Source organism: Microtus ochrogaster, unplaced genomic scaffold, assembly GCF_000317375.1.
Source record: "Microtus ochrogaster isolate Prairie Vole_2 unplaced genomic scaffold, MicOch1.0 UNK99, whole genome shotgun sequence".
Taxonomy (NCBI): domain Eukaryota; kingdom Metazoa; phylum Chordata; class Mammalia; order Rodentia; family Cricetidae; genus Microtus; species Microtus ochrogaster.
Window position 1 is genome coordinate 58602 of NW_004949197.1, and position 17049 is coordinate 75650.

Sequence of the window (17049 nt, forward strand, 5' to 3'; positions counted from 1 at the left end):
CCCCACTCATTTTTGATGGTCCTACACCTCCCAGGATATAGGATACCATCTTTCAAATTGTTGAATGAGGGCAAGCAAGCTCTGAATTTCATCCTCAGGACCCATACGTTAAAAGAAAGAACTGAGTCAGTCAGTGGTAACGCGCACTTTTAGTCCCAGCACTCAGGAGGCAGAGGCAGGAGGATCTCTGAGTTTGAAGACAGCCTGGTCTACAGAGTGAGTTCCAGGACAGTCAGAGCTACACAGAGAAACCCTGTCTCAAAAAGACAGAAAGAAAGAAAAGAAAGAGAAGGAAGGAAGGAAGGAAGGAAGGAAGGAAGGAAGGAAGGAAGGAAGGAAGGAAGGAACTTCAAGAATATTCTGATGTGATCTGCACCCATTTGTCCCCCCTCTGCTAGTAAATGCAAGCAATCAACTTCACCTGTGCCATAGGTCAGAAAATGAGTAAATGACAAAGCCGTAGACAGGACATGGGCACGGACTGTTCCCATGTTTCTCAACACTGGATGCATTTTAGAATCACCTGAATCGTACACGTGTGTGTGGGCGTGGGTGGGTGGGTGTGTGTCCTGGGATCTGCCCTTCAGAGAAGGGTAATAAATCTAAAAATTTGGGGTCAAGAGTTGGGTTTGGTTTGGGTTTTTGTTTTGTTTTTCGAAACAGGGTTTCTCTGTGTAGCTCTAGCTCTCCTGAAACTCACTCTGTAGACCAGGCTGGCCTCCAACTCACAGAGATCTGCCTGCCTCTGGCCCCAGAGTGCTGGGATTAGAGGCATGTGCATACACTGCTGGAATTTTTTTTGTTTGGCTTGGTTGTTTTTTTTTTTAATTGGGAGTATTGCTATGGGTATTGCTATGCAGCCCATCAAGCTGATCTAGAATTCTCCGTTCTTCCACCTCAGCCTCCTGACAGGTTTACATCTACTAAATATTAATCTAATCACCTTATTTCAGTAATAATAAAACATTATTGAGTGGGTAAGCAAATTGACCAAATTTTTCCCAGCATGTCTTCACTTTTTTTTTTCTTTTTTTTAGTTGGTTGGTTTGCTTGCTTGCTCTTCTTTGAGACAGGATCTCTCTATGTAATCCTGACGGCCCTGGAGTTTGCTATATATGTAGACCAGGCTGTCTTTGAATCTACAGAGATCCCCCAGCTTCTGCCTTGGGAGTGCTAGAATCAAAGCCTCCTGCCACCTCAATGAGGTATGCCTGTACACTACTTGTTTTGGGGGGGTTGTTTTTGTTTTTGGAGACAGTATTTCTCTGTAGCTTTGGAGCCTGTCCTAGAACTGGCTCTTGCAGACCAGGCTGGCCTCGAACTCACAGAGATCTGCCTGCGTCTGCCTCCCAAGTGCTGGGATTAAAGGCATGCGCCACGACCACTCGGCATGTCTGCACACTTGTAATGCACCCCACAGCCCCAGTTGCTTGCGGTTCTGAATCAGAAGGTTCCTGAATTCCAGGCCATCCTGAAAAGCACAGGGAGACAACACAGACAGAAAGACAGACAGGTAAGCAGGCAAGCAGAGAGGCAGAGCAAGGGACAGAGACAGACTGTAACAACAGCAATAAATTGATGATGTTTATAATTTTTCTTGCTGGAATTAATCCTGGAAGCATTCCTCCTTCGTCAGAGAGGCCCTGTATAATTTACCTTGCACTTTGGCTGCAGCACTTAAGACTTCTGCCACGGCTAAAATGGGTTCGCATTCCCTGACCACAAAAGGACAGGGATGGACTTGCACGCTCACCACTCACAGCCCGCAGCCTTAGCAAAGCTCCATAGAAGGCCGCTAGAGGTGCCTTAAAATGCTTCACTACCGTGATCACCCAGGGCTGAGGGAACCTTGGGTGGAGTGGCGGGATGGAGGGCTGGGAAGGAAGAGAACGCGTCCTCTTCTAGGGAGGGGCCCTGGGAATGCACTGAGAACCGGCCAGCGCTGCCAGGAAGGAAGGTGAGGGAAGGAAAAGAATTTCAATGAGTTTGGAGAGCTTCTGCTACCCCAATAACAGAACTGGGACGGACAGCATGAGGCCTCCAACCCTCTCGGGGCCTGACGGCCAGGGCACGTGAAAACCGACGCTTCAGATTGACCAAACGGGAAAGCGCTTCCAACTCTGAAAAATGAGCCCCATTAAAGATCAGCTCACCCACCAGCCAACCCTCCACTTCCCTCCTTTAGGGACACACTACCAATTACCCAACGCCAAACGCGGAGGGCGGCTCCGACGTCACGTGACGCCACGGCCACGTGACCCCGCCCTGGCGAGCCGAGGCGCGACCCAGCTCCCGCAGCCCGAGGGAGGGGCCCGTTGTGCCCAAACCCAGCCAGATACGACCATGCTGTCCCGCCTGCTCAAAGAACATCAAGCCAAACAGAATGAACGCAAGGAGCTGCAGGGTGAGCGCAGTCCCTTCGGCCCTCCCGGCCGCGGCCTGGCTTCTGCCGGAAGCCTGGGGTCCGGGCAACCTCCCAAATTAAGGGGAGGGCGCCGGCTAGCGGGCGACCCGAGTGCAGGGCAGGGAACTGGGGCACTTCTGCAAATTCCGTTCCCTTGCCAACCCGCTCGGGTCTCTTCGGCAACTCCCCGATCCCGCCGAGGCTATGTCTGAGCCCCGCCCCTGGCTCTTGACACGCGATGCCCATTGGCCCAGGCAGCCTCTCACCGGAAGTGGGAGGGAGTTGGGGGCCGCCCAGTGGGTTCCAGCCGGTCTGCCACCGCAGCTAAGGCTGTGAAGCGCGGATCGTAAGGCCCAGACTGGGAATCCTGGAGTTGCCAATCCATTGCCCTGGGCGTGCTTGAGGGAGAGTCCTTTCCCCTCGCAGGGTGCCAGTTTCCTCACCTCCAAAATAAAGGGGTTTGGTTTTATGTTTGTGAGGTTCTTTTTTAAAGGTCTGACGTTAGTTGACCAGAATAGTAAGTTTCCAGAATAGTAAGAAGTGCGTAGGGAACCCCTTGGCACCACCTCTTAAATACGAAGTCTGCTCCAATCCCTTTCCCCTTCCCCAGAGAAGAGGAGGCGAGAGGCCATCACTGCCGCGACCTGCCTGACTGAAGCTTTGGTGGATCACCTCAATGTGGGGTATGAACTTCGTCCCTCAGCTCGCTTCCTCCATCCCCCCTGGTTAGACAAAGTCTGGGCCATTCTCCTAAAGGATCCAGGTGCTCCAGTTACTCCCCTGACCTCCCTCCCTCCCGCTAATGTAACTTCACGGAGACCTGAGTCAGCTTTGACCCCTAAGCAGCTGCAGTGGTCAGGAAAGTTGCCAGAATTCCCCCTCCCCATACCAACCTCCCTGGCACAGCTTGATGCCACCTGGCGAACTCAAGATTCACCCTTTTAAATCCAGCTGTCACTTGGGTGGGAGGGAAGGACAACCTGTCTCACCGCATCCCGCTTTTCCTTCCTCCCTCCTACTCTCTGGCAAGCCTGGGAAACAACTGGCAGGAACAAGAGGGCCCAGCTGGTAGAACTGAGGAAGAGCCTATGCCAAGAGCTGTGACAAAACCAGGCTGTCTCTTCCCTTCCTTCTGGGTCTCCAGGGACTCTGCCCCCAGCCTCTACGAGTGAGGAGGCCAAAGACTTGAAAAGACTTCCTGGAGCTGCGTGACTCAGAGGCAGAGATGGTGCCTTGATAGTCGGCCTAGGGGAAGAAAGGAGGCTCACACTATGCCTTCCACTCAGGGCAGCAGAACAGCTCGGTTGTAAATCCAGAGACTGAGTCACCCAAGGGAGACGTGCAGGGCTTGGGGTCATCTCCATTACTCATCTGAGAGAGTAGGTGGAAAATGGCTGTGGTTGGAGCCTCTGGTCTCCTTGGTCTCCAGACAGCTGTCCTCTCTCAATGCTCCCCCATTGGCACCTTTGCTACCATTTGTGAGGCTGTTAGATGCCACCCTGCATTCAAGCTTCGAGGGCAGCTAAGCCAAATCCAGATTAGAAAGGGTTTTGTGTTGCTACCCACAGCTCCTGTTCTCCAGAAAACGAAACAAAGGCTTGGTCTGTCTCAGCCCTTGTCAGGTGCCCTGACCGCTTTCCCGGACCCCCACACACACATTCCAGTGGGTGGCGGCACCGGATGTGGAGTCTCGTTTCTGACCTAGAGCACTGGGATCGGGAATGGAAAGGTCAGCTGCTAGTAAGAGAGAAAACGGCAGTTACATAAAAAAAAAAAAGCAAAAAAAATCAGAGCACCAACCCCTTGGTAGTCATGGCAACCACAGCCAGAACCTTGATTGACCAAAAAAGAAGTGTTGCCCGGAGCGTAAGGACAGGAGTATGTCGTGTGTGTGTGTGTGTGTGTGAAAGGAGTATGGGAGGGAGAGTTAGGTGTGACGGCAAGTGCCCATACACCTGTAATCCCAGCACTTGGACAGTAGAGGCAGGAGGATTGGGTCAAGGCCAGCTTCATCCCTATAGCAAATTTGAGGTCCTCCTGGGCCACATAAGGCCCCCTCTCAAAGGCAGTGGGTGTGAGAAGGCCAAGAAAATCTCTTGGGATAGGCTTATTTGACCCAGGGTTCCTAAGGAGGGGGCTTACTCTCCCATCTCATCCCAGATTCAGGGAGGGGCCTGGTTTCTTTCCCAGCTTCTCGCTGAGAACACGGGCCTTCAAATCACTGCCAGATGTGTCCCTGCTGCTAAATTTTCCCACGCCTCCTTTTCCCTTCCAGCTTCTTCCCCTGGGATATCCCCCAGGTTAACCCTCCCTGCCCCATCTCAGCTACAGAAACTCCTTGAGAGGATAAGGAACGGTATGTTTCTCCCAGCTCCCAGATTGGCTTTCTTGGGAACCCTAGAGTTGTAAGGAGCCTGCTTCCTTAGGGTCATACCCAGAAAAGGCCAGAATCCCAAGGCTTCCCCAGCCCTACCTCCTGGCTGATCCTCCCAGCACAGTCATAGGCCCTGAAGACCAACCCCTATGAACCGAATGAGCTGACATCCTCCTCCTCCAATCCTTAGTGTGGCCCAGGCATACATGAACCAGAGAAAGCTGGACCATGAGGTGAAGACCCTACAGGTCCAGGCCGCCCAGTTTGCCAAGCAGACAGGCCAGTGGATTGGAATGGTGGAGAACTTCAACCAGGCACTTAAGGTGGGCCACACTCAACACTTCGCTGCCTTTACTTGAGCCCCCATTGGCTAGCTTCAGTCTCATAACTGTCTCAGACCTAGAGTTAGTGAGGAAGTGGGGGTGGTCCCAGGTATTCCTTCTGGTGTCAGAAAAGTCAGAAAGAAAGAAGGCAGGATTTGGGTTTTTCTTTTTTTTTCTTTTTTGGTTTTTTTCGAGACAGGGTTTTTCTGTGGTTTTGGAGCCTGTCCTGGAACTAGCTCTTGTAGACCAGGCTGGTCTCGAACTCACAGAGATCCGCCTGCCTCTGCCTCCCGAGTGCTGGGATTAAAGGCGTGCGCCACCACCGCCCGGCTGAAGGCAGGATTTGGGGATGTGACTCAGTGACATGTTGTTTAGGGCCCTGGGCTCCACAGAAAACCCTCAGAATGGTACATAGTCCAGTCGTACCAGGTGCTCTGGAGCCTGAGGCAGGAGGATAGCTTGAGCCAAGAGTGGAAGCCAACCTGAGTAATGTTGCAGTAATCCACCTCAAAGAAAGGCAGACAGACAGACAGACAGACAGACAGACAGACAGACAGACAGAAAAGCAGCTGGTGTATCTGAGTGAGCGACCTCAGCCTGGGAGGCATAATCTATCCACCCTGATTCCTAGCCTCCAATCTCCTCTCCCCTTCCCAGGAAATTGGGGATGTGGAGAACTGGGCTCGGAGCATCGAGCTGGACATGCGCACCATTGCCACCGCACTGGAATACGTCTACAAAGGGCAGCTGCAGTCTGCGCCATCCTAGCCTCTCGCCTCTCCCCAAACCCTCTTCTTACCCTCCCGAACAGGAGGGAGACTGGTAGGCCACAAATAAAACACAAGGTTCCATTCTGTGTGGTGTTTGACGGAGTCACTACTCCTGCATGGTCGTGGGGTTTCCAGGTCGTTTTCCTATGGACCAGTGCCTTTTGTGGAGGGTGACAATATTCCTCTCACTGCACCTACTCTTCCTTGAGCCTGGTGCAGGTGCCTTTTGGCTGAGCCGGAAGTTTCCTCATGCCTGCCCAGAGGAGACCTCTGCTCGAAACTTTCTACTTCCAGACTGGAGTTTCCTGCAGGGAATTAAGGCAGGGAGCAGACCTAGTCCTCGGCTCTGGCTCTCCACCCCACCACATGCTCACATGCTCTTCCAGGCTGCCGCTAAGCAGTGTCATGAGTCTGGGCCAGATGGGAGATTAATTCCTGGGGGCACTTTAGGGCTGAGAAGGAAAAAAAAAATAACAGGTCTAAGGCCACCCACCCACAGAGAGGGGCAACTACCATCCTTGGTAGTTCCTACCTCCTAGGAGACAGTAGCATAGCCGGTCCAGAGGTCAGGCTGAGAAAGACAGCCTAAGGGGGGCCTGGGCAGAGCTGCCCTCTGCCAAAACCTAGCTTCAGCCTCTTAGCTCCTCCTCCTCATCGCTGCCCTCACCACCCCCCAAACACGGAGAGACTTAACACCCCTGCTCCGCAGCAAGAGTCCATCCCTCCAGACTTTGGCCTTAGCTGTAGCGAGTGTGGGAACTGGGAAGGCTGGGAGCAAAGTCTGGACGAAAAAGCTTCACACGTTGCCTGCCTGCCTGCCTGCTTTGCCCAGAGGTGAGTGGAGCCGTGGGAATGGGCCGGGTGCTCTGAAAAGACTTGCTAGGGACGGCATGTGTTGGTCGTTCAGGCTTCCAGCTTCACACGCTGTCCTCACACAGCAGCCCTCCCACGATGCTGAGATGGCCCTGGTGGGTATCGCAGCGCAGTTTGCTAAATGAGAAAACAGGTTCCAAGACAGTGAAGGCGTCCAGCTTCACTTTGAGGCCACCAGGGCTGAAATGCAGGGCTCTCGACTCCAGAAGTAAGGCAAGGATGCACCCAGAGGGTCTTGGTGTTCCTGGATTAGTGGAAGGTACAGTGGTACCCCAGGTCCCTCTGCTCCCACACAACACGTTTGTACACAGGGCCAGCTCAGGTTGATTTCATTAGCTACAAACGTCAGCTTGTTTGCTAGTGTGTGGCCACATCTGTTTGGCACAATAAGCCATAACCTGCCAATCATCTGCCAAGCAGATGGTTTCTTGGTTGGTCTGCTCAGACCAGACATTTCCAGCATAGTAGACGGTAGGGGCCAGGGCTGAAGGGGCAGTGGGAATGACAAGCTTTCCCACCCAGTCTAGGCTGCCATCTGCAGGGCACAGCATCTAACCATGTGGCTGCCTCTGCTCCTGAGTGCCTTGCTGTGGGCAGTGCTGTGGTTGCTCAGAGACCGGCAGAGACTGCCTGCCAGCGATGCTTTCATCTTCATCACTGGCTGTGACTCAGGCTTTGGGCGCCTTCTGGCACTGCAACTTGACCAGAAAGGCTTCCAAGTCCTGGCCAGCTGCCTGACCCCCTCTGGGGCAGAAGACCTACAGCAGATGGCCTCCTCCCGCCTCCACACAACACTGCTGGACGTCACCGATCCCCAGAACGTCCAGCAGGTTGCCAAGTGGGTAAAGACACACGTCGGAGAAACTGGTGAGTAGTGGAGCCTCCCGGGAACCTGGTCTCTACAGTAATCCCAGGAGTCACTGGGGCTGTGGGGAGGAATGGGGTTCAAATCCTCCCAGGAAGGAAACCTTCCCAGAATCCCAGCCTGTGTCTGTCATTTCCCCACAGGGCTTTTTGGTCTGGTGAATAATGCTGGCGTGGCTGGTATCATCGGGCCTACACCATGGCTGACAAGGGATGACTTCCAGCGTGTGCTGAATGTGAACACACTGGGTCCCATCGGGGTCACCCTTGCCCTGCTGCCTCTGCTACAGCAGGCCCGGGGCCGGGTGGTCAACATCACCAGCGTCCTGGGTCGTCTAGCAGCCAATGGCGGGGGCTACTGTGTTTCCAAGTTTGGCCTGGAGGCCTTCTCGGACAGCCTGAGGTGAGGGTGCAGAGCTCCAGCCCAGCCTGGAGAGGGACAGGGATCTTACTAACAGGTACATTGGATGCTGGGCCAGGCCAGAACAGGAAGAGGAGACAGGGTTATAGAAAGCAGAAACCCCAGGCTTTATCACCTACAGGCTATGTCCTTAAATAGCTTACACTTGTGTGTGTTATTTGAGACAAGTCTCACTGAGCCATCCTGACTGAGCTGGGACTCACAGAAATCAGCCTGCCTCTGCCCCTCTGCCTCCTAGTGCTGAGCTTAATGGTGTGTGAGCACACCACACCAAGCAGGGACTTTTGGTTTCTTTTCTTTTTTTTCCCTGCAGTTTTTCGAGACAGGGTTTGTCTGTACAGCCCTGGTTGTCCTGGAATTCGCTTTGTAGACCAGGCTGGCCCCAAACTCACCAAGATCTGCCTGCCTCTGCCTCCCAAGTCTGGAATTAAAGGCGTGCGCCACCACTGCCCGACCTACTTGTGTTTTGAGACAGGGTTGCACTCTGTAGTCCAGGCTGGCCCCAAATTCTTAGCAATCCTCCTACTCAGCCTCTTGAGCACTGGCATTACAGATGTGAGCCGCCACACACCTAACGAGGTTATTTCTTTATGTTTGGTTTTTTTTCTTCCAAATCTGTTAAGTCAGAGTGAGACTTGCCTCGTGGGGGTTCAGAGCAAAGTGGGGTAAGTACTAGAACCCATCAGTGCCTTAGATGTTGGGGAAACCTTTTGTCATTTTATTTTTAAATGGCATTTACTTACATATATATACGTATATATATTCACACACAGAAAACAGACACACATACATATTTGTTGTGTGTACACATGAATGTACAGGTGCCGTGACTTGCATTTCAAAGTAAACCCATGGGAATCTGTTCTCTCTGAGGTGGCGAGGCAGGAGCCCTTCCTCCTTGATGAGTCATCCCACCAGCCCTCACATCACTATTTTTGTTGTTTGTTTGTTTTGTTTTTTTTGAGACCGGGTTTCTTTGTGTACCTCTGGAGCCTGTCCTGGAACTCGCTCTGCAGACCAGGCTGGCCTCAAACTCACAGATATCCTCCTGCCTCTGCCTCCCGGGGGGTGCTAGGATTAAAGGTGCCACCGTCACCTGGCTCCTCATATCACTATTAACAGAAAAACTAGGATTTTTTCTTTCCATCCTCTCTCCCATTCTGTATGAATAGCTATTACTGTGGGCTACAGTAGGAGTGTTGAGACACGCCCCTAGGCCAGGTCTGCCCTTCAGTTTTGAGACAGGGTCTACTATAGAACACGAGGTCCTTTTTTTTTTAATGTGTATTGGTGTTTGGCCTGCATGTATGTCTTATATGAAGGTGTCAGATCTCCTGGAACTGGAGTTACAGACAGTGGTGAGCTGCCATGTGGGTGCTGAGACTTGAACCTGGGTCCTCTGGAAGAGCAGCTAATGCTCTTAACCGCTGAGCCAGTTCTCCGGTCCTTTTTCCTTTTATTCTTATGCAAGTGCTGGGCTCACAGACAGCCTTCACTTCGGGCATCCCATAACATCTGAACAACAATGTTCAAAGTTGGTGGGACCGTAGGAGTGAAGATGACCACAGGAGCAGGAGAGTCTGAGTCAGGAAGGCTGCCTTCATCACCATTCCCGACAGATACTTTCATTGCTCTATCCCCTGGCCTGTTCTTCCAGTCAGCATCACTTGAGTCTCAGCCCAGGCCAGAACAGGGGGCAGGATGCACCCCTACCTAAACTATCAAGTCACCTGCCAGCTAATACCAGTCTAGAGTCCTCACACCCAGTACTCAGGACTCAATCTTACAAGGCTCTAGATCAAGAACTGACAGCCTGCAGTTATCAACCACATGGGCTCAGCTGCCTTCAGGCTAATAATGGTTTTATATATTTAAATAGTTACATTATGAATGGTTATATAAGTACATTAATTTTGCCAGATATTGTGGCATATACCTTTTAATCCCAGCACTCAGGGCAGAGGCAAGAGTATCCCTGAGTTTGAGACCAACCTGGTCTACATAATGAGTTCCGGTCCAGCCAGGGCTACATGGTAAAACCCTGTAGCAAAATAAATAAAAACACTAATTTTGTCTGGCCTGTAGTATGTCAAAATTTACTATCAAGAAAAAGTAAGGAAGCCGGGCAGTGGTGGCGCACTCCTTTAATCCCAGCACTCGGGAGGCAGAGGCAGGCGGATCTCTGTGAGTTCGAGACCAGCCTGGTCTACAAGAGCTAGTTCCAGGACAGGCTCCAAAACCACAGAGAAACCCTGTCTCGAAAAACAAAACAAAACAAAACAAAAAAAAGAAAAAGTAAGGAGCTGGGCGGTGGTGGCGCACGCCTTTAATCCCAGCACTCGGGAGGCAGAGGCAGGCGGATCTCTGTGAGTTCGAGACCAGCCTGGTCTACAAGAGCTAGTTCCAGGACAGGCTCCAAAACCACAGAGAAACCCTGTCTCGAAAAACTAAAAAGAAAAAAAAAGAAAAGAAAAAGTAAGGGATGGAGTGGGGAGAGGCTCCCCAGTTATGATCGCTAGGTGATCATGAGGACCCATACCCACGTAACATGATGCCCTCTCCTGACCTTCATGCATATGTACATATATACTCACGCATGTGCACACACGCACACATTTACGTGAATCTTTTTGAAGACAGGAACAGAAGGATCCTGAATTCAGAGTTAATCTGGACTACATTAGCAGCCTGAGGCTTTAGGCTTGATCCCAAGCACCTACCACCACCAAAGAAAAAGGAAAATACATCTTGCTAACCATTAATCTAGTTAACAGGAGAAAATACATAATAGAGGTGTGCTTCGTGAGACCCACCCATAATTCCAAGACTAGGGAAGCTGAGGCAGGGGACTGAGGCCAGCCTGGGCCACAAAACAATCCCTCCCTCACACACACACACACACACACACACACACACACACAGTGATACAGGCCTGTAATCCTAGCATTTTCCAGGCCAACTTCTACTATGTAGCAAATTCAAGCGACATGAAAACATATCTCAAAAAAATTTTTTTTTTCTTTCAAGCCAGCAAAATGGCTGAGCGCTTCCTTACAAGCCGGACATCCTGAGTGTGGTGGACATCCATGGTAGAAGAAACCAAGCTGTCCTGTGACATCCAGACATGGACAGTGGCATACACACATACACAAGAAGATTAGCCCAGACTACACAGTGAGACCATGTCTCATAAAATAAATTTTAAAAAATGAGAGAGAAATATGCAGCCTACATAACGGCTCACACCTGTAATCCCAATCCATGGAAGGCAGAGACAGAAGTTACCAGTTCAATGCTAGCCTGGGCTACTTGAGACTCTGTCTCAAAACACAAAAACAAGGGGTCAGGGAGATGACTCGGAGGATAAGAGGGATTAAAATCTGCTCTTGCAGAGGACCAGACTGGTCCCCAGCACCAACATGGTGGGTGGTTCACAGCAGCCTGTAACTCCCCCAGCACCCACAAGGTGGCTCACGACAGCCTGTAACTCCAGCTGCAAGGGACCTGACACCTTCTGACCAGTGAAGGCTCCTGCATACCCATGAACTCATGCAATGCACATAAATATTCAATAAGCTTTAGAAAGAGACTATAAGGAAAAAGTGAAAGATACCAGCCCTGGGCTGGATATTGAGGAGCAGTTTCTGGTCCACCATACACAGGCCCGAGGTTTATCCTCAGTGCCAGGGAGAAAAACAAGAAGCTCCCCATCCCAGGCCCACCAGCAACAGCCTTTCCCGTCAGGATGCACGTCCCTACACTGTCACACCTCAGACCCCTCACTCGTGGAACCCCTCTGCCCACCCTCCAGGCGGGACGTGGCTCCATTTGGAGTACAAGTCTCCATTGTGGAACCTGGCTTCTTCCGAACCCCTGTGACCAGCCTGGAGAGTCTGGAAAACACGCTGAAGGCTTGCTGGGCCCGGCTACCACCAGCGACACAGGCTCACTACGGGGAAACCTTCCTCACTTCTTGTGAGTAGCTGGGCCCATATTGAATGCACGATGGGAAAAAGAGGGCCAGGAAGGTCAGGCCTCTTAGGGAGGAAAATGACAGGCAGAGGGAGGTAGTGTCGCTTCCCAAACTGGGCAGCCAGCCCAGGTGATGTATAAGACAGCCTAAGAGGGATGGCGGGGAGGGAGGGGGAGGGAAGGAGCACAAGCGCACTAACTACGGGCATCTTCCAAGATACAGATCTCCAAGTGCAGCGTCGCGTCATGAACCTGATCTGTGACCCAGACCTGGTGAAGGTGACCAGCTGCCTGGAGCATGCCCTGACTGCTCGTCACCCCCGAACCCGCTACAGCCCGGGCTGGGATGCCAAGCTGCTCTGGCTGCCCGCCTCCTACCTTCCGGCCAGCCTGGTGGACGCTGTGCTCACCCGGGTCCTTCCCCGGCCTGCCCAGTCAATCTCCTGATTCCAACTTTCCAGCAAAGGGCTGACTGTGAAGGGCAAAACATGTCAGGAGCCATTTTCCCAAAAAGTATAGTAGGGACCATTGTCCTGGGGATGTTTGCGGAGAGCCCCACACCCCAACTGTATTGAGAACCGTTTGTTGGCCACCCCACACCCAACTATCTTGAGAGCTATCTGTTAGCGGAACCCGCCCCACATTACAATTATCTAGAGAACTGTCTGTGGTTGGAATCACAAAACGAACGATTCCGCTTGCATAGAGAACACTAGGTGTGTCAACTCGTGACCAAGTGTCATTGGCAACCAGATTCTTCCGGGATGCCTCATGTCAAATGAAAAAATCTATCAGACGGCACCTGGTATGGTCCAGATCCTGTACTGGTGTGGGGAAGAGGGGCTGTTTGTGTTTTCCCGCAGGATGCTGATAATCCAATATGGGTACCTAGCAGCTGGTGCATGCTGTGGATTTTCCTGTCCAAAAGCCTAAAGACAGGACTAAGCCAAGAGATCAAGGAGATCCTGGCTTGTCAACTGAAGAGTTGCGGGATTCCTGGGGAGCTGGCTGCAGTGGTCCGAGTGCCAAGGATTGTTCCTCTACCCATGTACCCATCCCATAATATTGGCAGTCATAGCTGTTGCTGCCACAGCAGCTAGAGCTGCTGGATTTTTCATTAGTCAGTCAGTTGCTTCCTGTTAGCACAAAGGGTACCTTCTCAGGACAGGTTGCAAATGCCTTGGCCATTCTAATTGAGCTAAATGTGACCTTTGCTGCCCCGGCAAGGTCCCTTCCTGCCCTTGCCATGCCCCTGCCCCCATCCCAAGCCAAATTCCTCATTCAAGGGCTATATAAGCCACAACCATTTCACTAATAAAGTGACGCTTTGACAAGAGAATTTTGCTTGGCCTCGTTCCTCTTTCCCGCCCATGTCTTTTTCAGATAGTGCCTCTTTGGGACCCGGTTTACAAAAACATGTATTTCTGTCTCCACTCTGGTGCTACCTGGTTCCTGGCACAAAGTTGGCTCTCAATAAATATGTATTGTTTTAAAAGAAAAAGTAGGTGGACAGAAGTGAAGGTACTCGTGGGAGCCTGGCAAGATTTAGTGTCTAAAATCCCTAAACTGCCTAGAGCGGGTACTCTTTCTGCCTGCAAAACTTCTGTTGTCCACTGGGGGGTGTAAGGAACTACCTTCCAGTTGAGAGGCTGCACTTGGAGAGATGACCACAAGAGGGCACTTTTGTCAGATTTTTCTGCGTGGAGTAGTGAGCATTCATTTGTCAGATTTTTCTACGTGGAGTAGTGAGCATTCATTTGTCAGATTGTTCTGCGTGGAGCAGTGAGCATTCATTTGCACCTGGCAGGGCATTATCTCATGTTTGCCGGACGGAAGGGCAGGTGATGAAAATGCTCAGAGCCGGATTGGGTGGCTTCCATGGAAGAAGGAAATACTTAAATTCTCCCATTATCTTATGCAACAATCAAGACACTGGCTGCATAGGTCTCAAGCAACTTAACCATTCGAAAAAGGAGCCAGGCCTCCTCAAGAACTGAGAAGGAGGAGTCTGCTGGCCCTCAAAGCATCAGAAGGCCAAGAGTTGTCCAAAATAGACATGGGCCAGGCTTTACCATGTAGGCCCTATGTGGAAAAATCCCTTGGTCTTATGCAGGATATGGCCTCGTAAATGCTCTAGGAACAATGAAGACCAGCAGACAACACAAAACAGGGCTCAGAGAGGGGACACTGGCACCTCCTCCTCTGGTCCCCACTTCTCCCACGGCCAAACCAGCCAACACTAACAAAAGACTCCTTTCCCAAAACCCCCTAAAAAAGCCTGCCTATTCCCTGGGCAGGGACTGGGAGAAGGAAAAGGAAGGGGCCATCCTTCATTCTAAGATAAACTGAGAACATCTCCTTTTCAGGTCTGAAAAAATAATCCGTTTAATTGAAAAACCTGGAGAATCCACTCCCTTAGATGAAAAGACAGAAGAGATCAGAACCCCCCTACATTACTTCATAGCCACTTCGGATACTTTTCACCAGACAGCAGGAGAAGATGATTCCCAGGACCTAAAAGGAAAGATGGAGATGATGGAGATGAGGTTTGGGTAGCTTCCCCAAACCCATCCAAGGGCCACTCTGCCCAGGCTCCCCAGATGCCCTGCACGTGTTCCTCACCTCCACAAAAGCAATACCCAGGGCTGCCGCAGCCACCAGCAATATATTCTTCCTCAGGTCAGCCCCCATGCTCTGGACGCAGCCCTGAGGGAAAAGCAAGCTTGAATACCAAGAGAAAGAGACGTCCTACCTCCCTCCTATTCCATCTCCCAGCCCTCTCCTCCCCGGAGCTCAGCCCCAGCCCTGATCCCGTTAGCCTCTCTCCTGCCTCCTGAAACATTTCCCACGTTTCCCGGTCTAATGTCTTCTCCCTACCTGAGTATGGATCGTGGGTAACTTGAAGTCAGTCCCACAGCCCACAGTGACGTTGACGCAGCAGGAATCGGGGACTCGGTCCTTGGCCATCCCAGGGACAGTCTCCCAGTCTGTGTAGTTATTAGCCCCACAGCAGTTAAACTAGGAGAGTGAGGAAGGGCGGGAGGAAAGCTGCTCGATCAAGCCAGAGATGAGAACCTTCCATCCCCACTGTCCCTCTCCCCGGCCTTCCCACTCACTCGCTGCTGCCACCCGTCCAGAACCGAGGCTGTTCTGTTGTCTTTCAGGTAATTCTGCATCTGCCTCTGGAAGCTCTTACTGAACTCTGACTCCACCTACGAGTAGGAAAGCATGTTGGCGAGAGAATTCAGGCCCTAGAGTCCCAGGGTGACCAGAGCCAGGGCTCCCCTGTTCCCTGCTTACCTTGTCTCTGAACACGTAGCCAGCAATGGCCACAGCCACCTCCACAAGCACGATGAGAGACAGGAAGACAGCGAACTGCAGAAGCACAGAGCAGGCGTCAGGTTTGACGTCCGGATCTAAGAGGCTTGTTCTGACCCAGTCAATTCCTGGTGCTCCTCACCCACCCACCTCACCACAAAAATGCCCTCCGGCCGTCACAGGAGTCACGCTGTCCCCCCCGTCACTCACTGTAATCATAAGACAGGAGTTCTCTTTGCAGGCCCCACAGCAGCCCACAAAGGCCACCAGGAAGAGGAAGGCGCCCACTGCAATGATGACCACAGGCAACAGGGAGGCTGGCGTGGTCTCCTGGCTGATGGTCTGATTCAAGAAAACCTGAGCGGCTACACCAACAGCAATCAATCCCACGGCACAGGCCTGGGGGGAAAAGGTGGGTTTGGTCAGATCCTCACCCTCACACCTGATCTCCACCCAGAAAACAGATTCTTGTTTGTTTGTTTCTGGGTTTTTTGGGTTTTTTTTTTTTAGTTTTTTTTTTTTTTTTTAGAAATAGGGTTTCTTTGTGTAACTGCTCTGTTACATCCTGGAACTCGCTCTGTAGACCAGGTTGGCCTCGAAATCACAGAGATCCACCTGCCTCTGCGTCCCCAGTGCTGGGATTAAAGGCGTGTGCCACCACCACCTGTCCCAGAAAGCAGACTGTTAACACCTCCAGGGAGCCCTGACTGTAAAGAAGGCAGTCTGCCCATCTGTGCCCCACAGGGAAGGCTGGGAAGTTGTTCAAGACACTCGGGGAGGGGGGGGTCAGGTGTCACGCCTTCCCGTAAATGGCTCTTCACAGGGAGGACTCTCAGGTAGACTCTCTCCAGAACGACCCCCTCACTCCAGTGACTAAGGTCCTAGGGCCAGTTAGGCCAGGGAGAAAGAGGGGGGGTGAGTGGCCCCACTCTGAACAAACACTAGCTTCTCAAGCCAGGAGCTAAAGAAAGTGGGCTGAGCCTTTCCTTCCCCCCACCTCCATGAGAGGGCAGAGAAGAGAGGTGAATACACTGGGTGGGGATTGGGGTAGCCCCGTGGCGATACCATCAGACCGTTGGCAGGTTGCCCCACTACCCCATATCACAAATGGTTGGGTCACCAGACAGGAAGGGCCAGGAGGGGGTTGAGCGGGGGTGCTGCCCATCTAGGGTGGTCATTCTCTGTCCAAACTCTCCTCCGAGGTCCCGGAAAGCCAGCGGGAAAGGGGTGCGTTCTGCCCTGGGCCATTTCTTCGGGCTTTCCTTCCACATCTGGCCTCCAGCTGCCTCCATTCCTGGGTCCCTCACCCCTCATGGCTCCGGCTCCAAGACTCCCAGCACCCCGTCCCTCTGCCCCCACTACTCACGCAGAAGGCCAGCAGAAGAACGTAGAGCAAGAACTTGACACACTTCATTCCTCCTTCCACCGCCATGGCTGCTGGGTCTGGAGCCGCGGAAAACACAGGGATCGGATCAGGCCGAGTGGGCACCGGCTAGGCAGCTCCCCGCCGGCCCTCGCAGCCTTCCCTGAGCGGCCCCCACCGCGGCCCTTCCCACCCGGAAACCCGCGCTCAGATCCACGTCTCCCTGTCCCCTCCGCGCGGCGGCCGCACAGGGGCGGGGGGGAGCGCAGCGAGCGGGACCTCGGGATCCCAGGACGCACGGAGGGCGAGGCCCGGCACCGTGCAGACCTCGACCCCACCGCCGCACCGCAGCCGGTCCTTCCTGCGC

General features: G+C 52.5%; 3 protein-coding genes across 5 annotated transcripts; 2 read left to right on the top strand and 1 right to left on the bottom strand.

Moving 5' to 3' along the window:
• Window positions 1-2256: 2256 nt before the first annotated feature.
• Window positions 2257-5954, top strand: Bloc1s1 (biogenesis of lysosomal organelles complex 1 subunit 1). The gene is made up of 4 exons (XM_005371150.2): window positions 2257-2404; window positions 3015-3087; window positions 4969-5101; window positions 5759-5954. The coding sequence occupies exons 1-4, from the start codon at window positions 2344-2346 to the stop codon at window positions 5867-5869; spliced, it is 378 nt and encodes a 125-aa protein (XP_005371207.1). The 5' UTR covers window positions 2257-2343; the 3' UTR covers window positions 5870-5954.
• A 95-nt stretch (window positions 5955-6049) lies between these two features.
• Rdh5 (retinol dehydrogenase 5) lies at window positions 6050-13340 on the top strand. Of its 3 annotated transcripts, XM_026778041.1 has the most exons (5): window positions 6050-6705; window positions 7272-7611; window positions 7753-8011; window positions 11841-12004; window positions 12219-13340. In XM_026778041.1, exons 2-5 carry the CDS (start codon window positions 7302-7304, stop codon window positions 12446-12448), a joined length of 963 nt encoding a protein of 320 aa, XP_026633842.1. In that variant the 5' UTR covers window positions 6050-6705; window positions 7272-7301; the 3' UTR covers window positions 12449-13340. The 3 variants fall into 3 exon arrangements, with proteins under 3 accessions (XP_026633842.1, XP_013210611.1, XP_013210612.1); XM_013355157.2 differs by having other exon boundaries at window positions 6050-7611; XM_013355158.2 differs by having other exon boundaries at window positions 6050-7611; window positions 12225-13340.
• A 1017-nt stretch (window positions 13341-14357) lies between these two features.
• Window positions 14358-16990, bottom strand: Cd63 (CD63 molecule). Its single transcript, XM_005371152.3, has 7 exons — window positions 16686-16990; window positions 15530-15718; window positions 15302-15376; window positions 15118-15213; window positions 14879-15019; window positions 14624-14707; window positions 14358-14515 (listed from the first exon to the last, which is right to left on the bottom strand). The coding sequence occupies exons 1-7, from the start codon at window positions 16749-16751 to the stop codon at window positions 14450-14452; spliced, it is 717 nt and encodes a 238-aa protein (XP_005371209.1). The 5' UTR covers window positions 16752-16990; the 3' UTR covers window positions 14358-14449.
• Window positions 16991-17049: the final 59 nt, after the last annotated feature.

What these genes read in the sequence shown, in the direction of transcription:
- Cd63 (XM_005371152.3), bottom strand. Translation starts at nt 16,751, where the DNA reads ATGGCGGTGGAAGGAGGAATGAAGTGTGTCAAGTTCTTGCTCTACGTT. An exon ending in TTCTTCTGCTGGCCTTCTGC is followed by an intron (nt 15,719 to 16,685) that starts GTGAGTAGTGGG and finishes TTTTCCCCCCAG; the next exon opens with GCCTGTGCCGTGGGATTGAT. An exon ending in TGGACGGGTGGCAGCAGCGA is followed by an intron (nt 15,020 to 15,117) that starts GTGAGTGGGAAG and finishes TCACTCTCCTAG; the next exon opens with TTTAACTGCTGTGGGGCTAA.
- Bloc1s1 (XM_005371150.2), top strand. Translation starts at nt 2,344, where the DNA reads ATGCTGTCCCGCCTGCTCAAAGAACATCAAGCCAAACAGAATGAACGC. An exon ending in GTGGATCACCTCAATGTGGG is followed by an intron (nt 3,088 to 4,968) that starts GTATGAACTTCG and finishes TCCAATCCTTAG; the next exon opens with TGTGGCCCAGGCATACATGA. An exon ending in ACTTCAACCAGGCACTTAAG is followed by an intron (nt 5,102 to 5,758) that starts GTGGGCCACACT and finishes TCCCCTTCCCAG; the next exon opens with GAAATTGGGGATGTGGAGAA.
- Rdh5 (XM_013355157.2), top strand. Translation starts at nt 7,302, where the DNA reads ATGTGGCTGCCTCTGCTCCTGAGTGCCTTGCTGTGGGCAGTGCTGTGG. An exon ending in GCCTTCTCGGACAGCCTGAG is followed by an intron (nt 8,012 to 11,840) that starts GTGAGGGTGCAG and finishes CCCACCCTCCAG; the next exon opens with GCGGGACGTGGCTCCATTTG. An exon ending in GGAAACCTTCCTCACTTCTT is followed by an intron (nt 12,005 to 12,218) that starts GTGAGTAGCTGG and finishes GCATCTTCCAAG; the next exon opens with ATACAGATCTCCAAGTGCAG.